This window comes from Salvelinus sp. IW2-2015, linkage group LG15 (genome assembly GCF_002910315.2).
Source record: "Salvelinus sp. IW2-2015 linkage group LG15, ASM291031v2, whole genome shotgun sequence".
NCBI lineage: Eukaryota > Metazoa > Chordata > Actinopteri > Salmoniformes > Salmonidae > Salvelinus > Salvelinus sp. IW2-2015.
Window position 1 is genome coordinate 9,481,103 of NC_036855.1, and position 19,858 is coordinate 9,500,960.

The 19,858-nt window shown below is 43.2% G+C and overlaps 1 protein-coding gene across 2 annotated transcripts in view; it reads left to right on the forward strand.

The window, feature by feature from the left end:
* dab2ipa (DAB2 interacting protein a) overlaps positions 1-19,858 on the forward strand; it is a 97,700-nt gene that overhangs the window by 42,397 nt on the left and 35,445 nt on the right. Inside the window, exon 3 of one of the 2 annotated variants that reach the window (XM_024001053.2) lies at positions 1,683-1,801. In XM_024001053.2, coding sequence (XP_023856821.1) covers positions 1,683-1,801 — 119 coding nt within the window. Of the gene's footprint in view, positions 1-1,682; positions 1,802-9,337; positions 9,500-19,858 lie in introns of those variants that run through there. The other variant, XM_024001051.2, reaches the window with a different exon arrangement.

The window sequence follows — 19,858 nt, forward strand, 5'->3', positions numbered from 1 at the left end:
AAACAATATGAGCATTTTCCCACCACACATGTTTCCATCAAACTGACAAATTCATCTACTGATGGTTTTGTCACAAATGTTTGCATTGTATAGCGAATGTTCCCACTCTGGTCTTGGAACGTGCGCTCTAGCCAACAGCTCGCAGATACAGTGCGGGTATAGATTATTATGGAAAAGAGTGAGATTTATTTGTCAAACGGCAGCAAGCACCGTTCATGTCACCCGAATAAGACCCCAAATGTTTGTTGGAAAGGAACATCAAGCTCTTTCAACACCCTGTGAAGATAATGTATTTATTTCATCTGTAGCCTAATAAACGACATGCTTTCCCAAACGAGTCTAGTGGGAGGACCACACACCATATCATTGCGTCCTTCCAAGTTTACTTCAATATGATTATCATATAAATATTTGCGCATAAAGGCTTTTCCATTGCCATTTCTCGCATAATTAATTTTACTGATTCAAAAAGATCCCACCTTGTCTAGCGTATTTTGGTTTGGTCGACATTTTGGAAAGTTTACCTGCAGGCCTGTTGTGAATTTTTTGATCCAACATGTAATTTACAAGCATAAAAAGATTGGATGGAAACCTGGTTAGTGTCACAGATTTCTTGGATACATTAAAGAGTTCCTCTGTTTGCATGGGAGCTCATGTGATTTAATTGGGGATCGGTGTAGCCTAATGCGGATGGCACAAATATAGTGTAGACTGTAAAATGACAAGTAATAATAACTAAATGAATTCTGGGAGAATTTACCCATGGTTGCTCTAGAAGGAAATAGACAATTCTTTTAATGAGCACAATAATGCAGATGGATATTTTCATGTTGTTCCTTGAAGCAGACTAGCGTCGACAATTCTTCCATTTCACAAATGTATGCACAGGGCAGCTACATTAGCTATGGAGTGATGTCTGTAAACTGTTAATTTGTTTGGTGTGTGAGACCGCTCTTTGTGAAAAGCTGTTATTGGATTTATTTATCACAATGTCTGGTGATTGTCTTTTATCCTTAATGCCCAAAGCCTTTCGTTCCTCCTTTGTTGCTTTCCACCCACTGTCTTCTTAAATGGCTGCAAAAAGACTATAGTTCAACCATTTGCTCAAATAGTAATTAAGGAAATGCATTAATTGTACAGGGAAGAAGCCTTGTTTAATGTTTAACATTGCAGCACCATCATTATCGCCGCACATGGTTGTGGCTGAGGCTGTATCTTGTTTTGTTCCCCTCACAACCACAGGAGACACAGACGGGTCTAGGTTTTAGAAATAATCCAACTCTTGTTGAGCTCTAATCTCTCCAGCCTATCAAATGCACATTCTCAGTTTTCCCCTCTCACCTTGCGGCCGCTCCAGTCCTGTCATTTTACGTGGAATACTGTTTCCATGGCAACAGGGATTTAGGGGAGTCGCACATTAACGCGGCTGCTTCTGCTGTGTGTGCACAGCGAGCAGATGTGCAGGAGAGATCCACACGACAATGCACAGCTCTCTCCGAATGCCACGGACGAGAGGAGACTGGGGGAGAGAGAGAGGCAGAGCTCAATCAATAGCATTTTCTCTTGTTGCTCCACCATTTATTTTGTGTTTTATCTGAATGAAATGGGGCTGTGAGTGAATTTTCTCCCTTTGGTCTCTCCTCCCCCCTGGCCCACGGCGACGCCCCTCTGTCCCTGTCCAGGGCTTCCTGAGCCGCCGACTAAAGGGCTCCATCAAACGCACCAAGAGCCAACCCAAGCTGGACCGCAACAGCAGCTTCAGAAACATCCTGCCGGGCTTCAAGACCACAGACAATGACAGGTGAGATGCAATTTATCAACCCCCTACACACACACAACACCTACACACACACCCACTCACAGAACTGTACACACACAAACACATATTTCATTCTACAAACAAGCACACTCATATCCACACACTCTTCACAAGGCTATTAATGTGCACTGGCTATCTTCCATTCACTAACCGCGCTATGGTGTCAAGGTCAGTAAATTCTCACAGGAAAAATAAGCTTTGTATTGTACAATGGGCTAATCCACATACTGTACAGTGTGATGTCCTCCCCAACCTTCATATTGTGGGGCTATGACACCTCACTGCTCAGTGGAATGACACTGTCAGTAGCATGGCTGCTGGCTGCTTTATACTGTAGCTGTGAATTATGCAGTGCTTTACGTGGTTCTTAACCTGCACACACAGTACAGGCTCTTGTTGAGGTGGGAGGAATTGGCTGAGCTGCGCTGCGCTGTGCTGTCTGGAGATTTCATCCCTCATTACACCTGCCCATTAGCCTAGGGTTGGAGGAAGAGGACATCTTTCTCATGGCAACCACAAGGCACTGGAGCATGATAGTGGCAATGCTTGTGTGAGTAGCTATCCTGGAGTATGATGCAGTGGACCGTACATGCTTGAATACTGTTTGTTACTTTTGAGGGTGTGTTTGTTTGTGTAGGTATTTTTGGAACTGGGATCCAAGCTCCTGGCTCTAGTAGTGTAGACTAGTGTTTACTGTACCACCAACTGAATTTTTGTCTACCCGGAGTACCCCTGAAGTACACACTCATGCATTTTACTAGTAAGCCTAAAGTCTCGTGAATCTTCTCAAGTACCCTCTGTGGATAGGCCAAGTACCCCCAGGGGTCCTAGTACCCCTGGTTGGGAACAACAACTGGTGTAGACAAGCAGACTGGGGGGCTGTCGTCAACACCAGTCACTGACAGGTCCACTCCCCTCAATGAGCTCACACAACCCACTGAGTGAACGTTATAAATGACCATGCAGCAGAGTGGTGCCACCTCCACTACACACTGTCATGTTTTGTTTCTATAGTGGCATGGACTCAAGTAGAGAGGTTGAAGTAGCCTATATGCTGTATCTGTTCTAATGGTGATTTGATTTGTTTGACCGTTTCTGAACATGTACCCTAACAACCATTTCATTATCAAGACTGTATGGGGAGCCAATATGGGCTCATTCCTTATTCCATAGCTGTACATTATGTTGTGACATTGTCATTTGTATGGACCTCCTTTGTCTTTGAGGCATTGGTTTTGCTAACCCGGGTCGCCTTTGCCTCGAAAGACTCACCCTGCATCGGAGAGATGCACAGAACAGTGAACCGAGAGAACCCCCTCCAGGGCTGTAGTGTTTCTGTGGTCTCTTCCGTCGCCTGGTTAGCCATTGGAAGGGTTTCCAGGTCATCTTTTAGTTCCAGCTCAGGGCAGTACTGTACAGTACAGGCAGTGGCCTACTTAATTACAGTGGCACACAGCTCTGTAACAGAGAGACACACTAATACCAAGAGACATGGGACCCTCAGGCCAGCCTGTCGCATTGAAGCCTTCTCAGCTTCGTGTGTGTGTGTGTACTAGTGTCTTTGTTTGGGCTTTATTTAAAGCTTCAATATGTAACTTTTTGGGCGATCCGTCCAAATTCACATAGAAATGTTTGTTTATAGATCTGTCATTCTCATTGAAAGCAAGTCTAGGAAGTGGTAGATATGTTCTATGTGTGCTATTTCTATGCTTCCATTGCTTAAGTTTAGTTTTTGCGTCTTTTACTTTCGGCTTTGTACACCAGCTTCAAACAGCTGAAAATACAGTATTCTTGTTTATGGAAAATATATTTCAGAGGTTTAGATGGTACAATGATTCTCTACTCCCATCAAACTCAACTCTGGACCTCGATGCCACTTCCACTGCATTTTTTCATTGTTCCCCTCTCATCAGGGACCGATTTAGACCCGCGACACCAGGTGTGTGCAATTAATTATTAGGCAGAACACAATACCAGCAGGCTCCGGACTTTGTAGGGTAAGAGTTGAGTACCCCTGCTCTACACTATCCTTGCTAGTTTTGTCACATAAACTGAAATTTAACAAACTATTTGAATTTTAGCAACCAGGAAATAATGGAGCTATCTTTAAGGAAGAGAAATAGGAAATAGACTGGTGCCTTTTTTTGATGGCAAGCTGCTGTCTTCGTTTTAGAGCCTGATACCAATATTGTTTTTCTCTTGACTATAGTCACGAATTCGGGCTGATACTGTACTGGATGTACCATATTTCAATTGGCCGTGTTGAGCTAGTGATTTCTCAGTGTGACTGGCTCAATGGCTGACTGGCTCAATGGCTGACTGACTGACCGGCTGGCTCAATGACTGACTGACTGACCGGCTGGCTCAATGACTGACTGACTGACCGGCTGGCTCAATGGCTGACTAACTGATCGGATGGCTCAATGGCTGACTGACTGACCGGCTGGCTCAATGGCTTGTGAGCTGGCTGCTTCAATGACGGCTGTTCTAGCTCAAGACTGACCATTGCTCGGCTGTCTGCTCAATGACTGATTCTGGCTGGCTGCCTGGCTCAATGACTGACTGAGGCTGTCTCAATGACTGACTGACTGACTGGCTGGCGTCAATGACTGACTGGCTAGCTGCTCAATGCTGGCTGGCTCTTGAATGACTCATGGCTGGCTCCATATACTGATCAGTCTGGCACTATGACACTGCAGCACCTGGCATCCAAATATGGTGACTAGCTGGAGACTCCAATGAACACTGCTATTGGCTGCTCATTTCCAATGCAACTGATGGCTGACTGCTCCAGTATGTTACTGACGACTGGTTTGGCACTCAATGACTGACTGACTGGGGATTGCCTCCCTATATGACGTACTTGTATGCTGCATGGCTCAAGTCACTGACTGACTGGACCAAATGATCTGAAACTGGCTGGCTGGCCTCAATAGACTAAAACTGATGGACACTGGCACCAAGAACTGATTGGCCTGGCCACGGACCTGACTGGCTGACTGGCTGGTCAAGAATTGACTAGCTTGAAGCTTGGTCTGGTCTCAATGAAGATATGATTGCAGCCTGGCTCAATGAACTATCTCAAGCTGGCTCTCCAATTAGGGCCCTGAACTACTGACTGGCTGACTCGTGGACTCTCGATCAAGACAGGGAGTATAGCTTGCCAGCTCAATGCATTGGCTGACAGGCGGCTGCGGCTCAATGACTGACTGACTGCTGGCTGGCTCCAATGATCTGACTGACTGGCTGGCTCAATGACTGGCTGCTCAATTGGACTGACTGGCTGTGCTGGCTGGCTCAATGACTGACTGACGGCTGGCTGGCTTCAATGAAACTGCTTCTGACTGGCTGGCTCAAATGACGGCTGGCTCAATGACTGGCTGGCTCAATGGAACTGACTGCTGGCTGGCTCAGTATACTGTGCTGGCTGTGAGCTGACTGGCTGGCTGGCTGCATGATGACTGGGCTGGACTGGGGTGGTTCAATGAACTGGCTGGCTGGCCCAATGACTGACTGGCTGGCTGGGCGTGACTAAGCTACTGGCTGGCTTTACTACTGACTGGCTGCTGCTGCTCAATGACTGACTGACTGGCTGCTCAATGGCTGGCGGCTCAATGGCTGGCCTCCTGGCTGACTGACTCACTGACTGACTGGCTGGCTGGCTGGCTCAATGACTGACTTACTGCTGGCTGTGTCAATGACTGACTTACTGGCTGGCTGTCTCAATGACTGACTTATGCTGGCTCAGATGCTGCTGCTCAATGACTGACTGACTGGCTGCTGTCTCAATGACTGACTGCGGCTGTCTCAATGACTGACTGACTGGCTGTCTCAATGCCGGCTGGCTGGCTGGTCAATGGCTGGCTCCTGGCTGAGACTCACTGACCTACTGGCGCTGCTGTGCTGCTCTGAGCATGACTGACTTACTGCTGCTGGCTGTGCTCAATGACTGAATCTTACTGGCTGGCTGGCCTGTGATCCGAATCATTATTGTACTGACTTGACTTGCTGTTCGTGTCTCTCGAGATGAATGACTGACTGACTGGCTGTCTGTCTCAATGACTGACTGGCTGGCTGTCTCAATGACTGACTGACTGGCTGTCTCAATGACTGACTCGCTCGCTCGCTCACCCAATGACTCAATGACTGACCATGCATTCTACACTATAAATATATAGCCCACTGATTCGGAAACCAAATAAGTAGACTCGTAACTTTACCCAGGAAATGCACTAAATAGATCAATCAATATTGTACTGTATGTCCTCAGAGGCATCTTGACTGTTTTAATATCACTCAGGTATTTACTGGCAGTAGTCCCAGGCAGGCAGGGATGAGCAATGTGGATGTGGTGCATAATAAAGACAGGATGAGGATTTGGCCCCGCTGTCAGAACGATATTTGCCACTTTTTGAGTCTCAGAGATTTGTGCTTAATTTGATAACTGGCATGTCGAATTCCATTCTGGAAGGTGAGGGAATTGCTCTTCTTGTAGGATAGCCTATTAGTCCAAATCTGTACGATTTCCTGCTTTTCAATGGTCATTTAAATGAATGATATACGGTATCTACCTATTGATTCTTGAATAATACAACTTATAAATGCCTCATGACTGGATCCATACACTTCCATTAGGGTCTACAATACATTTTGTTGTCTAATCACAAACTTATGTCATATCTCCCTTCCATCTTTAATTTCAAATGTGATTGATTTATTCCGATAAAGGTTATTTCATGAGTCTGTATAAAAGCTTACTAGCCTGTGATTTGAGAGTGAATAATAAGCTATGCCCTTTCACTCAGTCTGGTGCATCTGTTATCAAACATATTTGTCTCAAATACAATTTCAGCTGGAGGAGCTTGAGGCTTATCATGCAATCATCAGCTAACAATTTCTTATTGGTCAGAGTTTTTAACCCACACAAACCAACATTCCAAAAATAAGCAACATTCACAGATATACAAAAATCATTGAAGAACCTATTCTGTCAATACAGTATGTAGCCTTTATATAGGGCATTTAATTTTCAGAGATTGATAAGACTTGCAAGAGCCTTCATTCAGAGAAAAAAAAACACCCTTAAGGAAAATAACCCATTGTATCCCTACTGTCTAGACCAATGCTTTTCTCCACACCCACTCACTGTTGAAGCCATAAAAGAACACCTAACACCAGTCTTTTTCCAAATGTCAGGTCAAATTCCACATTTGAACTTTTACAGCAAATGCATTGTATTTAATAGCTACTGTACTTATAACATACAGCTGGCTTGAATACAGGCCGTACGTTTGGTCCTTGTTTAAGTGTATTTGATTTTGAACTGGCTCTTTCCGAGACCTTCCGCCAAATATTCCTGGCATCATGACTGTGCTCAATGGGCTTGGAGCAGAGCAACTTAATATTGCATGCCTATACGGTAACTGCTGTCAGGAGCAGGAAGAGGGCGGGAAGGGGAGCTACTGCTTGACAGAGGCTGTCATCATGTCATGTCTCTGTTCCTTCTCAACACTGTCTGACATGGGAAATCTGAGATCTTCTCACTGACAGACATGTTGCATGTTAATGCAGCCCGCTCTATTCCTATCAGACTCCGAGCCTTCCAGGGCCAGCAGCAAACACCATGCCAGGAGGAGACGGCATTGTTGATTGATTACTCTGGTGGTGCTGTACCGGGTTTCCCATCAGTGTTATGTCCTGACATTAAGCACACGTTTGTTGAGAATCAAATCCCAATGACTGCAGAGAAACAGGATTCTGTGTGCTGCAAGACAGATTTTTGTCAATCCCACTAGCCCAGAAATGTCACGCTGAGCTACTGGAGATGACATCATAATGGGTGCAAGTCAGGACAGTGTTGTGTTGTTGATGCTGAAGGTTACAGGTCAGGACAGTTGTAGTGGTGATGTTGTTGATGCTGAAAGTTACAGGTCAGGACAGTTGTAGTGGTGATGTTGTTGATGCTGAAGGTTACAGGTCAGGACAGTTGTAGTGGTGATGTTGTTGATGCTGAAGGTTACAGTATATGCTGATGCAGAACTACCAGAGGCCACTGTCCTGACTGAGCAGTGATCTGACCAGCCAATGGAAGTGGTAAGCTATAATGCTTACGGCAGTGAATCCCACTCATCGGCACAAAGCCCCTGTCTTGTTACTTTGGATTTATTTGATTTAAATGAGAGCTTAACCCAATCCTTAACCGTTCGGTGTGGTTCATCGTTTCACACACGCACGCATTCACGCACATACTTATTCGTTCTGTGTGAGTATTTAGTCCTTACCTGTAATTGGGTAGCTAATCGTTACAGGGCCGTTAAGCAGGAGATGATCACCTTGTAGGACTATCAGTCCTGGTTTTAGGCTGTGATTTCTCCATCTCTCCTATTCTTTACTAAGAGGTCTTTGTTTTTATATGTTTTTACATTATGCCACCTTTAATATAGTACTACTACAACCTATCTATATTAGCCTCCTCTGGAGTACTCAAAGTTTTAATGTGGAAGGTAAGCAGAAAGCCCTCAAGGTACCAGAATTCTGTGGTGACGCGAGCAATGTGTCAGAAATAGTTGTGTGGCTCAAGCTGCGCTCACTTCCATGTAAGACTCCAGAGACACAATCATTTGTGTGAAAGGAGAAAAAAATATATTGTGAAGTTTAGAAAATAAAATTGGCTGAAAATTGCTCACTTATCCGTGGAAAGTGTCAGTTGCCGGGGAAGCAAAGATACCATTTACGTTATGCAGTGTTGTCATAGAAACAATAAAAACCTGACAGTTATCAAGTGTGTATATTGTTAATTGTAGCATTGTGCGTGTGCCTCCAGTGACTGAAAGTCTTCTCAGAGCTGGCTGTCAATGACTGTCCCTCTTCTGACAGTGTAGGGAAGATAATGGCCACTTATGCTTTACCCTTGATCTCTACAACTTTAGTGAATGCTGCCTATGAACAAGGCTTCTGAATTCTTCTGAACAGAGCACAGCTCCAAAAGATCCGATTGACCAATTAGCCCAAAGCTGACAGAGCATACCATATGTCCTCTCCCTGTACTGTCCGCACGCACCCCCTCACTACTCCCCCGGAGGCAGGTCCCTGTGCAGGGAGCAGGCCGGTCTGTCACAAAGACACTAAGACAAAAGACTACACGCATGCACAAACACGCAAGCACACACGTACGTACACACACACACACACGGCAGCGGGGGGCAGAGCTACATCATGCCACACAGCCTTCTTCTGCTGCGTACACACAGACAGAGAGAAGGAAGGATAGGAGAGGGATAGAGAGAGAGCGCAAGACAGTCGGTTCCGAGCAGTCCTCCGCCAGCCAGATAGAGGGAGAGAAGGAGAGAGAAAGCAGTTGCCCTTAAAGGAGAGGAGCAGGGGAGGAAGTAGGGCAGGCTGTCTCTCAGTGGGGCTAGAATAAAGAGTCCAGAGGAGACAGACTGGGAGGGGAGGGAGGGAAGGGGTGGGAAGAGTGGAGGAGGGAGGGAAGAGAGAGGGAGGGAAGGAGAGCACAAGGCTAATAGCAGCTAGCAGCAGCCCACTGTGAAAGCTGAATGAGCACCACCCCGCTCTCAGCAGAAAATGGAACTCTGAGACGGCTCCCTCATCATCCCCCACCTCTTCCACGCCCCCGTCTCCCCACTCCGATTGTTTCCGGGAATTCTGATAGAATGTCTGGTGAGTATTCCGCCACATCTAATGGACTGTACTGTCTTCATCTCAGTGTGTTAGGGACGCTTAACAAGCTGCATTTACATATAGGCTTTGTGGGCTCGGCATCTCATTATCTGTCTATAGACATTGAGGGTGTTTCTCATGTTTTGATGCTATGTGGTAGTCTCTGTTTAGAGCTGGGTGATATGGACAAAAATCCATTAATCGACATTAATAAATAGAAGAAGTTTATAAAAAAAAATGTTTTTGTTTTTATCCTTTAAACTACTACTACTACTACTACTACTACTACTACTACTACTAGTTTGATGGTTGTAGCCTTCAATTGTCCCATTAACAATAACCCATACTAGAAAAATTATTTCAATCCAAACTTTGCATTTCTCTAGCATAGGCTACTTATCATAATGAATGATATCAGCAAAATGCCTGCTATAAGTGATTGGTGTCAATCACTTTCAGTTTGTGGTCCCAGCTCTACTCTCTGTCATTCTGGTTCTGGTTTTCATTTACAGAGTCATATAATTGACATTTTGAATGATGGCGTGTCACATTATATATTTTCTGCTAGTCGACCTCTTCATTTGCTTTTAGCCAGGCAGCACAGTGTTCCTTTGTGTCAGAATAGATGCACAACACTGTAGTTCACTCTGTAATGACATCTCAACAATGTTACTTTGAAAGGCATCCACAGATATGCTGCTATTCTAAAACCTATTGAAATATTCAATAGAGAAGTGGCAATCAGCTCAACCCGTGTGTGTGATGCATAGAGAGTTGTGGGGAGATATTTTCCTCAATCTTAATTCACAAGGAGCTCCATGTTGAATATCAGCTCGTGTGCATGTGAAGAAGCTGAAGCAGGGACCATAGAGGTCTGAATCCAGACCAACACTACCTCCCTTAATGCAGCACAGCTTATCTGACTGCAAAAGAGAAGAAGGATGTTGGAGAAAATATTAAGGGCTTTAATGGTTTCTGCCATGGCATTGTTTTACTGGCCTGTAAAAAAGGCATTGTGATATGCCTGCTGGCGTCTCTGTGCCTGGCGCGCACACCCACACGCTAGACAGAGAGGCCATTCTTTTAATGGAAGGATTCTGGAGTCTGAAGTAAAGTGTTGGTGCTCATTAAATCCAAACTCCTGTCACATCCAATTTCCTGAAGCAATCAAACATCTTCTTAGCAGTGGAACAGTTGCCAAAAGGAGGCGAAAACATGTCATCACCCTTCTAAGCCAATGTGATATCATGTCTTCCCAGTCACAGCACTTATTTTAAACAGCTTGCTGTTTGCAAGACTTCAGTTTAGTGTGTATTTATTTATTCAAGATTTAAACTGATATGAATTTTAATATTTAGGTTTAATTTATTTGCACCAAATAAAACAATACAGATAAAAGAAAGAAAAAAAGTGAGCAGGTATGGTTTGGAAGGCCTTACAGTGCATTCGGGAAGTATTCAGACCATTCCCCTTTTCCACATTTTGCTACGTTACAAGCTTATTCTAAAATGGATTTAAAAAATAACTAATCCTCAACAATCTACACACAATACCCAGTAATGACAAAGCGAAAACAGGTTTTTAGAAATGTTTGCAAATGTATTAAAAACAATAAACAGATTACTTTATTTACATAAGTATTCAGAACGTTGGCTATGAGACTAGAAAATTAGCTCAGGTGCATCTTGTTTTCATTTGTATTTCTATTTATTATGGAGCCCCATTTGCTGCTGCCAAAGCAGCAGCTACTCTTCCTGGGATCCAGCAAAATTAAGGCAGTTTATACAATTTTAATACATTACAATACATTCACAGATTTCACAACACACTGTGTGCCCTCATGCCCCTACTCCACCACTACCACATATCTACAGTACTAAATCTATGTGTATGTATAGTGCGTATGTTATCGTGTGTGTGTGTGTGTATATGCATGTTTCTGTTCCAATGTTTGTGTTGCTTCACAGTTCCTGCTGTTCCATAAAGTGTTTTTTTCCCCGTTTAAAAAAAAATCAAATTTGACTGCTTGCGTCAGTTACTTGATGTGGAATAGAGTTCCATGTAGTCATGGCTCTATGTAGTACTGTGTGCCTCGAATAGTCTGTTCTGGACTTGGGGACTGTGAAGAGACCTCTTGTGGCATGTCTTGTGGGGTGTGCATGGGTGTCCGAGTTGTGTGCCAGTAGTTTAGACAGACAGCTCGGTGCATTCAACATGTCAATACCTCTCATAAATAAAAGTAGTGATGAAGTCAATCTCTCCTCCACTTTCCCCCAGGAGAGATTGACATGCATATTATTAATATTAGCTCTCTGTGTACATCCAAGGGCCAGCCGTGCTGCCCTGTTCTATGCCAATTACAATTTTCCTAAGTCCTTTTTTGTGGCATTTGACCACACTACTGAACAGTGGTCAAGGTGCGACAAAACTAGGGCCTGTAGGACCTGCCTTGTTGATAGTGTTAAGAAGGCAGAGCATCGTTTTATTATAGACAGACTGTTCCCCATCTTAGCTACTACTGCATCAATATGTTTTGACCATGACAGTTTACAATCTAGTGTTACTCCAAGCAGTTTAGTCATCTCAACTTGCTCAATTTCCACATGATTTATTACAAGATTTAGTTGAGGTTTAGGTTTTAGTGAGTGTTCCAAATACAATGCTTTTAGTTTTAGAAATATTTAGGGCTAACTTAATCCTTGCCACCCACTCTGAAACTAACAGTAGCTCTTTGTTGAGGGTTGCAGTCATTTCAGTCGCGGTAATAGCTGACGTGTATAGTGTTGAGTCATCCGCATACATAGAAACTCTGGCTTTACTCAGTCAGTGGCATGTCGTTAGTAAAAATTGAAAAAAGCAAGGGGCCTAAACAGCTACCCTGGGGAATTCCTGATTCTAACTGAGTTATATTTGATAGGCTTCCATTAAAGAATACCCTCTGTGTTCTGTTAGACAAGTAACTCCTTATCCATATTATAGCAGGGGGTGTAAAGCCATAACACAAGTTTTTCCAGCAGCTGACTATGATCAGTCATTTTATCACTAATTTCTCTCAGCCAATCATCAGTCATTTGTGTAAGTGTTGTGCTTGTTGAGTGTCCTCTATAAGCATGCTGAAATTCTCTTGTCAATTTGTTTACTGTGAAATAGCATTGTATCTGGTCAAACACCATTTTTTCCAGAAGTTTACTAAGGATTGGTAACAGGCTGATTGGTCGGCTATTTGAGCCAGTAAAGGGGGCTTTACTATTCTTGGGTAGCTACCCACCACAGACCAGCAAATATTCTTTACATCATCAACATATGAATCACTACAACACTTCTTGTATGACCTCTTATACATTATATTAGGCCCAGGCTTTGGAACTTTTGTTTTCCTAGATATTTCCTATTATATTGTGATCACTACATCCTATGGATTTGGATACTGCTTTAAAGCAAATATCTTCAGCGTTAGTAAAAATGTGATAAATACATGTTGCTGATTTAATTCCTGTGCTGTTTGTAACTACCCTGGTAGGTTGACTGACTACCTGATCCAGGTTGCAGGCATTGGTTACAGTTTAAAGTTTTTTCCTGAGTGGGCATCTTGATGATAGCCAGTCAATATTTAAAAACCCAAGGAATATACTTCTTTGTTGATATCACATACATTATCAAGCATTTCACACACATTATCCAGATACTGACTGTTAGCACTTGGTGGTCTATAGCAGCATCCCACAAGAATGGGCTTTAGATGAGGCAGATGAACCTGTAGCCATATTACTTCAACAGTATTTAACATTAGATCATCTCTTAAGCTTTACAGGAATGTGGTTCTGAATATAGATCGCAACACCGCCTCCGTTGGCATGTCTGTCTTTTCGGTAGAAGTTATAACCATGTATTGCTACCACTGTATCATCAAAGGTATTACATAAGTGAGTTTCAGAGATAGTCAGAATATGAATGGCATCTGTTACAAGCACGTTATTGACTTCATGGACCTTGTTTTTTAGGCTACATATGTTAATATGGGGTATTTTTTAGCACTTTTCTGGGTTGCTTGATTGTTTTTAATGCTTTACTGGGAAGCTTGTCAGAGGTAGACTTCCTCATGTTATTTACATTGGAGCTGATAGTGCACGACGAGCTGCGTAAAGTGGTCTTCCTACTATTGCACACCGCCTCAGTGCTAACAGTGTAACTCTGGTTTATAGGCTCATGATTACTGCTTACAATAACTGTAGGATAAACAGATGTATTTGGTGCAATTAGGGGTACATAAATTAAATTACTTACATTGTGTTTGCCAATGCCCCTAAGATCATATACATTTGATACAGCATTATGACGACTCATTGTCACAATGGTAGGGATTAACTGAGCTGGTCTTGGATCATTTACCAGTCATTGTTTCAACACAGCCTTGAAATGTGTGGACAGAGTTCAGGAGCCAAGATGATTTGGATGGACTCCGTCATTCCTATAGAGTATCTTCTGTTTCCAGAAGGTGTACAAGTTATCAATAAAAGTGACTCCAGCAGAGCTATAGTAGTATTTTAGCCAGATGTGTAATGCCAGCAGTCTGCTGAATCTTTCACACCCGCGGCTCAACGATGGTACTGGACCTGAAATTATTGGCCGTTTTTGGAGTCTTTTAATGCTAAAATTAGTTTTTTTTTTTTTATCCATTGATTGTCCTTGAGATGTTTCTACAGCTTGATCCGTAGAGCTCCGAGACAGGATTGTTTCAAGGCATTAGATTTGGGGAATGGTCTCCAAAAAATGTCTGCAGCATTGAAGGTCCCCAAGAACAATGTGGCTTCCATCATTCTTAAACGGAAGAAGTTTGGACCCACCAAGACTCTTCCTAGAGCTGGCCGTCCGGTCAAACTTAGCAATCGGAGGAGAACCAGGGACTGTAGTGACGCCTCTTGCACTGAGATGCAGTGCCTTGGACCACTGCGCCACTCGGGAGCCCGATGGTCACTCTGACAGAGCTCCAGAGTTTCTCTGTGGTGATGGGAGAACCTTCCAGAAGGATAGTCATTTCTCCAGCACTCCACCAATCAGGCCTTTATGGTAGAGTGGCCAGACGGAAGCCACTCCTCAATAAAAGGCACATGATAGCACGCTTGGAGTTTGCCAAAAGCCACCTAAAGGACTCAGACCATGAGAAACAAGATTCTCTGGTCTGATGAAACTAAAATTGAACTCTTTAGCCTGAATGCCAAACGTCACGTCTGGAGATAACCTGGCATCATCCCATACGGTGAAGCATGGTAGTGGCAGCATCATGCTGTGGAGATGTTTATCAGTGGCAGGGACTGGGAGACTAGTCAGGATCGAGGGAAAGATGAACGAATCAAGGTACAGAGAGATCCTTGATGAAAACCTGCTCCAGAGCGCTCAGGACCTCAGACTGGGGCTAAGGCTCGCCTTCCAACAGGACAACGACTCTACGCACACAGCCAAGACAACGCAGGAGGGGCTTCAGGACAAGTCTCTGAATGTCCATGAGTGGCCAGCCAGAGCCTGGGCTTTAACCCAATCGAACATCTCTGGAGGAACCTGAAAATAGCTGTGCAGCGAAGCTTCCCATCCAAACAAACCGAGCTTGAGAGGATCTGCAGAGAAGAATGGGAGAAACTCCCCAAATACAGGTGTGCCAAGCTTGTAGCGTCATACCCAAGAAGACTCGAGGCTGTAATCACTGCCAAAGGTGCTTCAACAAAGTACTTAGTACACTTACAAACATAAAAAATAAAAATAATAATCTTTGTCATTATGTGGTATTGTGTGTAGATTGATGAGGGAAAAAACTATTTAGAATGAGGCTAACGTAACAAAATGTGGAAAAAGTCAAGGGGTCTGAATGCTTTCCGAATGCACTGTATGTTTCATTGGTTAGGCCTACTGAAAGAACTTGGCTTACTGTGTTTTGGTGCAATCTGGATTCTTATTTTGACAGGGCGTCAATGCTGAGACCAAGGTCTCTTTTCCAGATGAGCCCTGTATAGCACAGCAATACACAGCAAAATACAATAAACACATACATTTTATTTTTTATTTAACCTTCATTTAACTAGGCAAGTCAGTCAAGAACAAATTCTTATTTACAATGACGGCCTACACCGGCCAAAACCGGACAACGCTGGGCCAATTGTGCACTGTTCTATGGGACTCCCAATCACGGCCGGTTGAGATACACGTTGATATACAGTGCCTTCAAACTATTCATACCCATTGACTTATTCCACATTTTGTTGTGTTACAGCCAAATTTTAAATGGATTAAATATATTTTGTCTCACCCATCTACACACACTACCCCAGAATGACAAATGAAAAATCTAATTTACATAAATATAGAAATTTGAAGCTCGTGTTGACTGAGTTATATTCTTCATTCTGTGCCAGTCTATTGTATACATGCAGACATGTTACTGTATCCACATCTAATAAAAATGTAAAAAAATTATATCTCCAGTATGTTCTGTGTTTAGTAATGCACTCCTTTTGACTCAGCCGAGTCACAAAGGCACTTGTTTCTCCGCGCTTAATGGCCTTGTCATTTCCTGTTATGTAATTCAGGCTCCTATAAGCCATCCAGTTCCTTGGCAGCTTCACCGGATCTTCACTTTATAAGGCTTGACATCATCTACATTCTGTGATTTGTCTGTGTTCCAAATGTTGATTCTCCCATTTGGGACACTACTAAGCCAGCACTGTGTCCTTAATCCCTTGAATGTTGGTGACAAAATCAGTGATACATTTATTTTTTTCTCCAGATAAAATATCTCTGGGGTTTCTAAACATGAACAACAATATCAGTATAGAGTTGGATATTATTTTTAAATGATAGCAATTGTAACGAATGTCGTCGGGAGAAGGAGAAGAGGACCAAGGTGCAGCGTGGTAAGTATTCATAATACTTTTAATAAATACGAACACTTGAACAAAAACAACAAAGCGACAAACGAACAGTTCTGCAAGGTGCAATACACAAAACAGAAAACAACTACCCACCAAGCACAGGTGGGAATGAGGCTACCTAAGTATGGTTCTCAATCAGAGACAACGATAGACAGCTGCCTCTGATTGAGAACCACACCAGGCCAAACACCTAGAAATACAAAACATAGAACAAAACATAGAATGCCAACCCCAACTCACGCCCTGACCAAACCAAAATAGAAACATAAAAAAGGAACTAAGGTCAGGGCGTGACAGCGATGGGACCTGTCTGTACACTAGTGCCACTTGTCTGGTGAACAGCAATACATATAACCTCATGAAATACTAGAGTAGAATATGCTATTGATAAATGACCCCTTCATACATCAAAAATATCTAAATGTGCTAGTACTGTAAGTAGTATTTGCTTATGTGTTTAGCTCAAATCAGAGGTCTACTGTCGCAGAGACACGAATGTCCAACCTAATTTAATCGGCTGTTATGGAGTTGTGGACGTACAGTTGAGTCATTAAAACTCCTTTTTCAACCACTCCACAAATTTCTTGTTAACAAACTATAGTTTTGGCAAGTCGGATAGGACATCTACTTTGTGCATGACACCGCCATTAAAAACAACAGTCTACAGTTTGCAACTGCACTTGGGGACAAAGATCGTACTTTTTGGAGAAATGTCCTCTTGGTTTGATGAAACAAAAATAGAACTGTTTGGCCATAATGACCATCGTTATGTTTGGAGGAAAAAGGGGGATGCTTGCAAGCCGAAGAACACCATCCCACCACAGTGGTAGCATCATGTTGTGGGGGTGCTTTGCTGCAGGAGGGACTGGTGCACTTCACAAAATAGATGGCATCATGAGGCAGGAAAATTATGTGGATATATTGAAGCAACATCTCAAGACATCAGTCAGGAAGTTAAAGCTTGGTTGTAAATGGGTCTTCCAAATGGACAATGACCCCAAGTATACTTCCAAAGTTGTGGCAAAATGGCTTAAGGACAACAAAGTCAAGGTATTTGTAATGACTCTCGTGGGTTGAAGAAGGAGACCAAGGTGCAGCGTGGTAGGCGTTCATGATTTTTAATAAAACTGAACACCGCAACAAAATAACAAAGTAGAAAACGAAAGCGAACAGTTCTGTCAGGCAACAAAACAGCTAAACAGAAAATAACTCCCCACAAAACCCAAACGGAAAATCACAACTTATATATGATCCCCAATCAGAGACAACAATAGACAGCTGCCTCTGATTGGGAACCACACATGGCAAAAACAACAAAGAAATAGAAAACATAGAATCTCCCACCCGAGTCACACCCTGACCTAACCAAACATAGAGAATAAATAAGGATCTCTAAGGTCAGGGTGTGACAGTATTGGAGTGGCCATCACAAGGCCCTGACCTCAGTTCTATAGAAAATGTGTGGGCAGAACTGAAAAAGCGTGTGCGAGCAAGGAGGCCTACAAACCTGACTCAGTTACACCAGCTCTGTCAGGAGGAATGGGCCAAAATTCACCAAACTTATTGTGGGAAGCTTGTGGAAGGCTACCCAAAATGTTTGACCCAAGTTAAACAATTTAAAGGCAATGCTAACAAATACGAATTGAGTGTATGTGACCCACTGGGAATGTGATGAAAGAAATAAAAGCTGAAATAAATCATTCTCTCTACTATTATTCTGACATTTCACATTCTTAAAATAAAATGATGATCCCAACTGACCTAATACAGGGAATGCATTTTTACCAGGATTAAAATAGTTTAAATGTATTTGGCTAAGGTGTATGTAAACTTCCGACTTCAACTGTATGTTACAATAGACCATGCAGCTTTGAACTATGTAGCGTGCTTTACAAAGTCATGTGATCCATGATTCTGACCGTCTATGGTTCTGGCATTGTCAGCATTGTTACTTACACACAGGGCTGGATTAATGCAGGGGCTTACCGCAGCGGAAGCCCCTGGATGGCCCAGGCCCGTGGTGGCCCAAGATGCAGCAAAAAAATGTATGTACAAAAACAAAGTGTGTATATGTATTATATAGAGTATATATTTAATATTTTTTCACTGCAACTGCTAACCACAGGAAGACTCAGTACCCCACTCTCAATGTGTAGACTGCCTGCGACTGCCTTCTGCCTCTGCTAATCATCAGATGAGGGGAGGTGGGGAGGCAGGGGGCCTGTGGGTAACTTGATTGGGTAACTGATTTAATAAAAAATACAAATGCATAAGAAATAAATGTGACTGGTCAATTATGTGAGTCAGGGGCTGGGCCCAAGAGGGGGAACAAATCCAACCACAGTAGCCCACTGTCAATGTTCAAAATACACCAGAGAGCATTATTTACCCACAGAGAATCAATAGTTTACAGAAAAGTACTGTGGATTAAGTTTTCTATTACAAACACATACAAGTATCTGCAACAATTAAGGGAACACCAACAAAAAGTGTCTTTTAAAGGATGTTTGGCCACCATGAGCTGCCAGAACAGCTTCAATTCACCTTGGCATAGATTCTACAAGTGGACCTAAACCATGGCAGGACAATTCACCCCACACCACATATACTTTGTATCCGTTGTTTACTCAAGTGTTACCTTTGTTTTGGCAGTATGCCTACAGTATATGCCTACAGTCAGGAAGGCTGCAGTTTGTGCGGCATGCGCACCAAATATAGTCTACAGCTTGTTGCGTTGTGGCCATAGACATACTATCCCTAAAGGGTTTTATAAGCTCTTAGCCTGGCAATTTGACTGTTAGAAATAGGTACACTAGCAATGGATGCCATTACTGACTTTTTTCTTTACAGCTTTTTCTCCCCAATTTTGTCATATCCAATTGGAAATTAGTCTTGTCCCATCGCTGCAACTCCCGTACAGACTCGGGAAAGCCAGCCGCACCAATGTGTCGGAGGAAACACAGTACAGCTGGTGACCGTCTCAGCGTGCATGCGCCCGGCCCGCCACAGGAGTCTCTTAGAGCGCGATGGGACAAGGACACAGCCTGGTATTGACCCAGGATCTGTAGTAACGCAGCTAGCACTGATTGGATGCTGTTTCAAAATACAATAGTGGGAAAAACGCACAGTTTGGAAAGCAAACAAATACTGCTGAAAAGAGAAGACTAATCTGCATGTAGAACCAATAAAAAAAATGTTTTCTCAACTCCCAATTTGTAGCTAACAGCCGCACTGTTTTCAAAGTAGCTCATCTTGAGATAGGCTATTGCCACGACGAGTGCATCGGCCATCACCATGAGAAGCCTATGGCCTATCATCTTCATCATTAGGTGAGTCAGTGTGCCACTAGAAAGGTTATTTCGTAGCCTAATGTAGCCAATTATATAGAGAGAGATATATGCACACACACACAGTACCAGTCAAAAGTTTGGACACACAT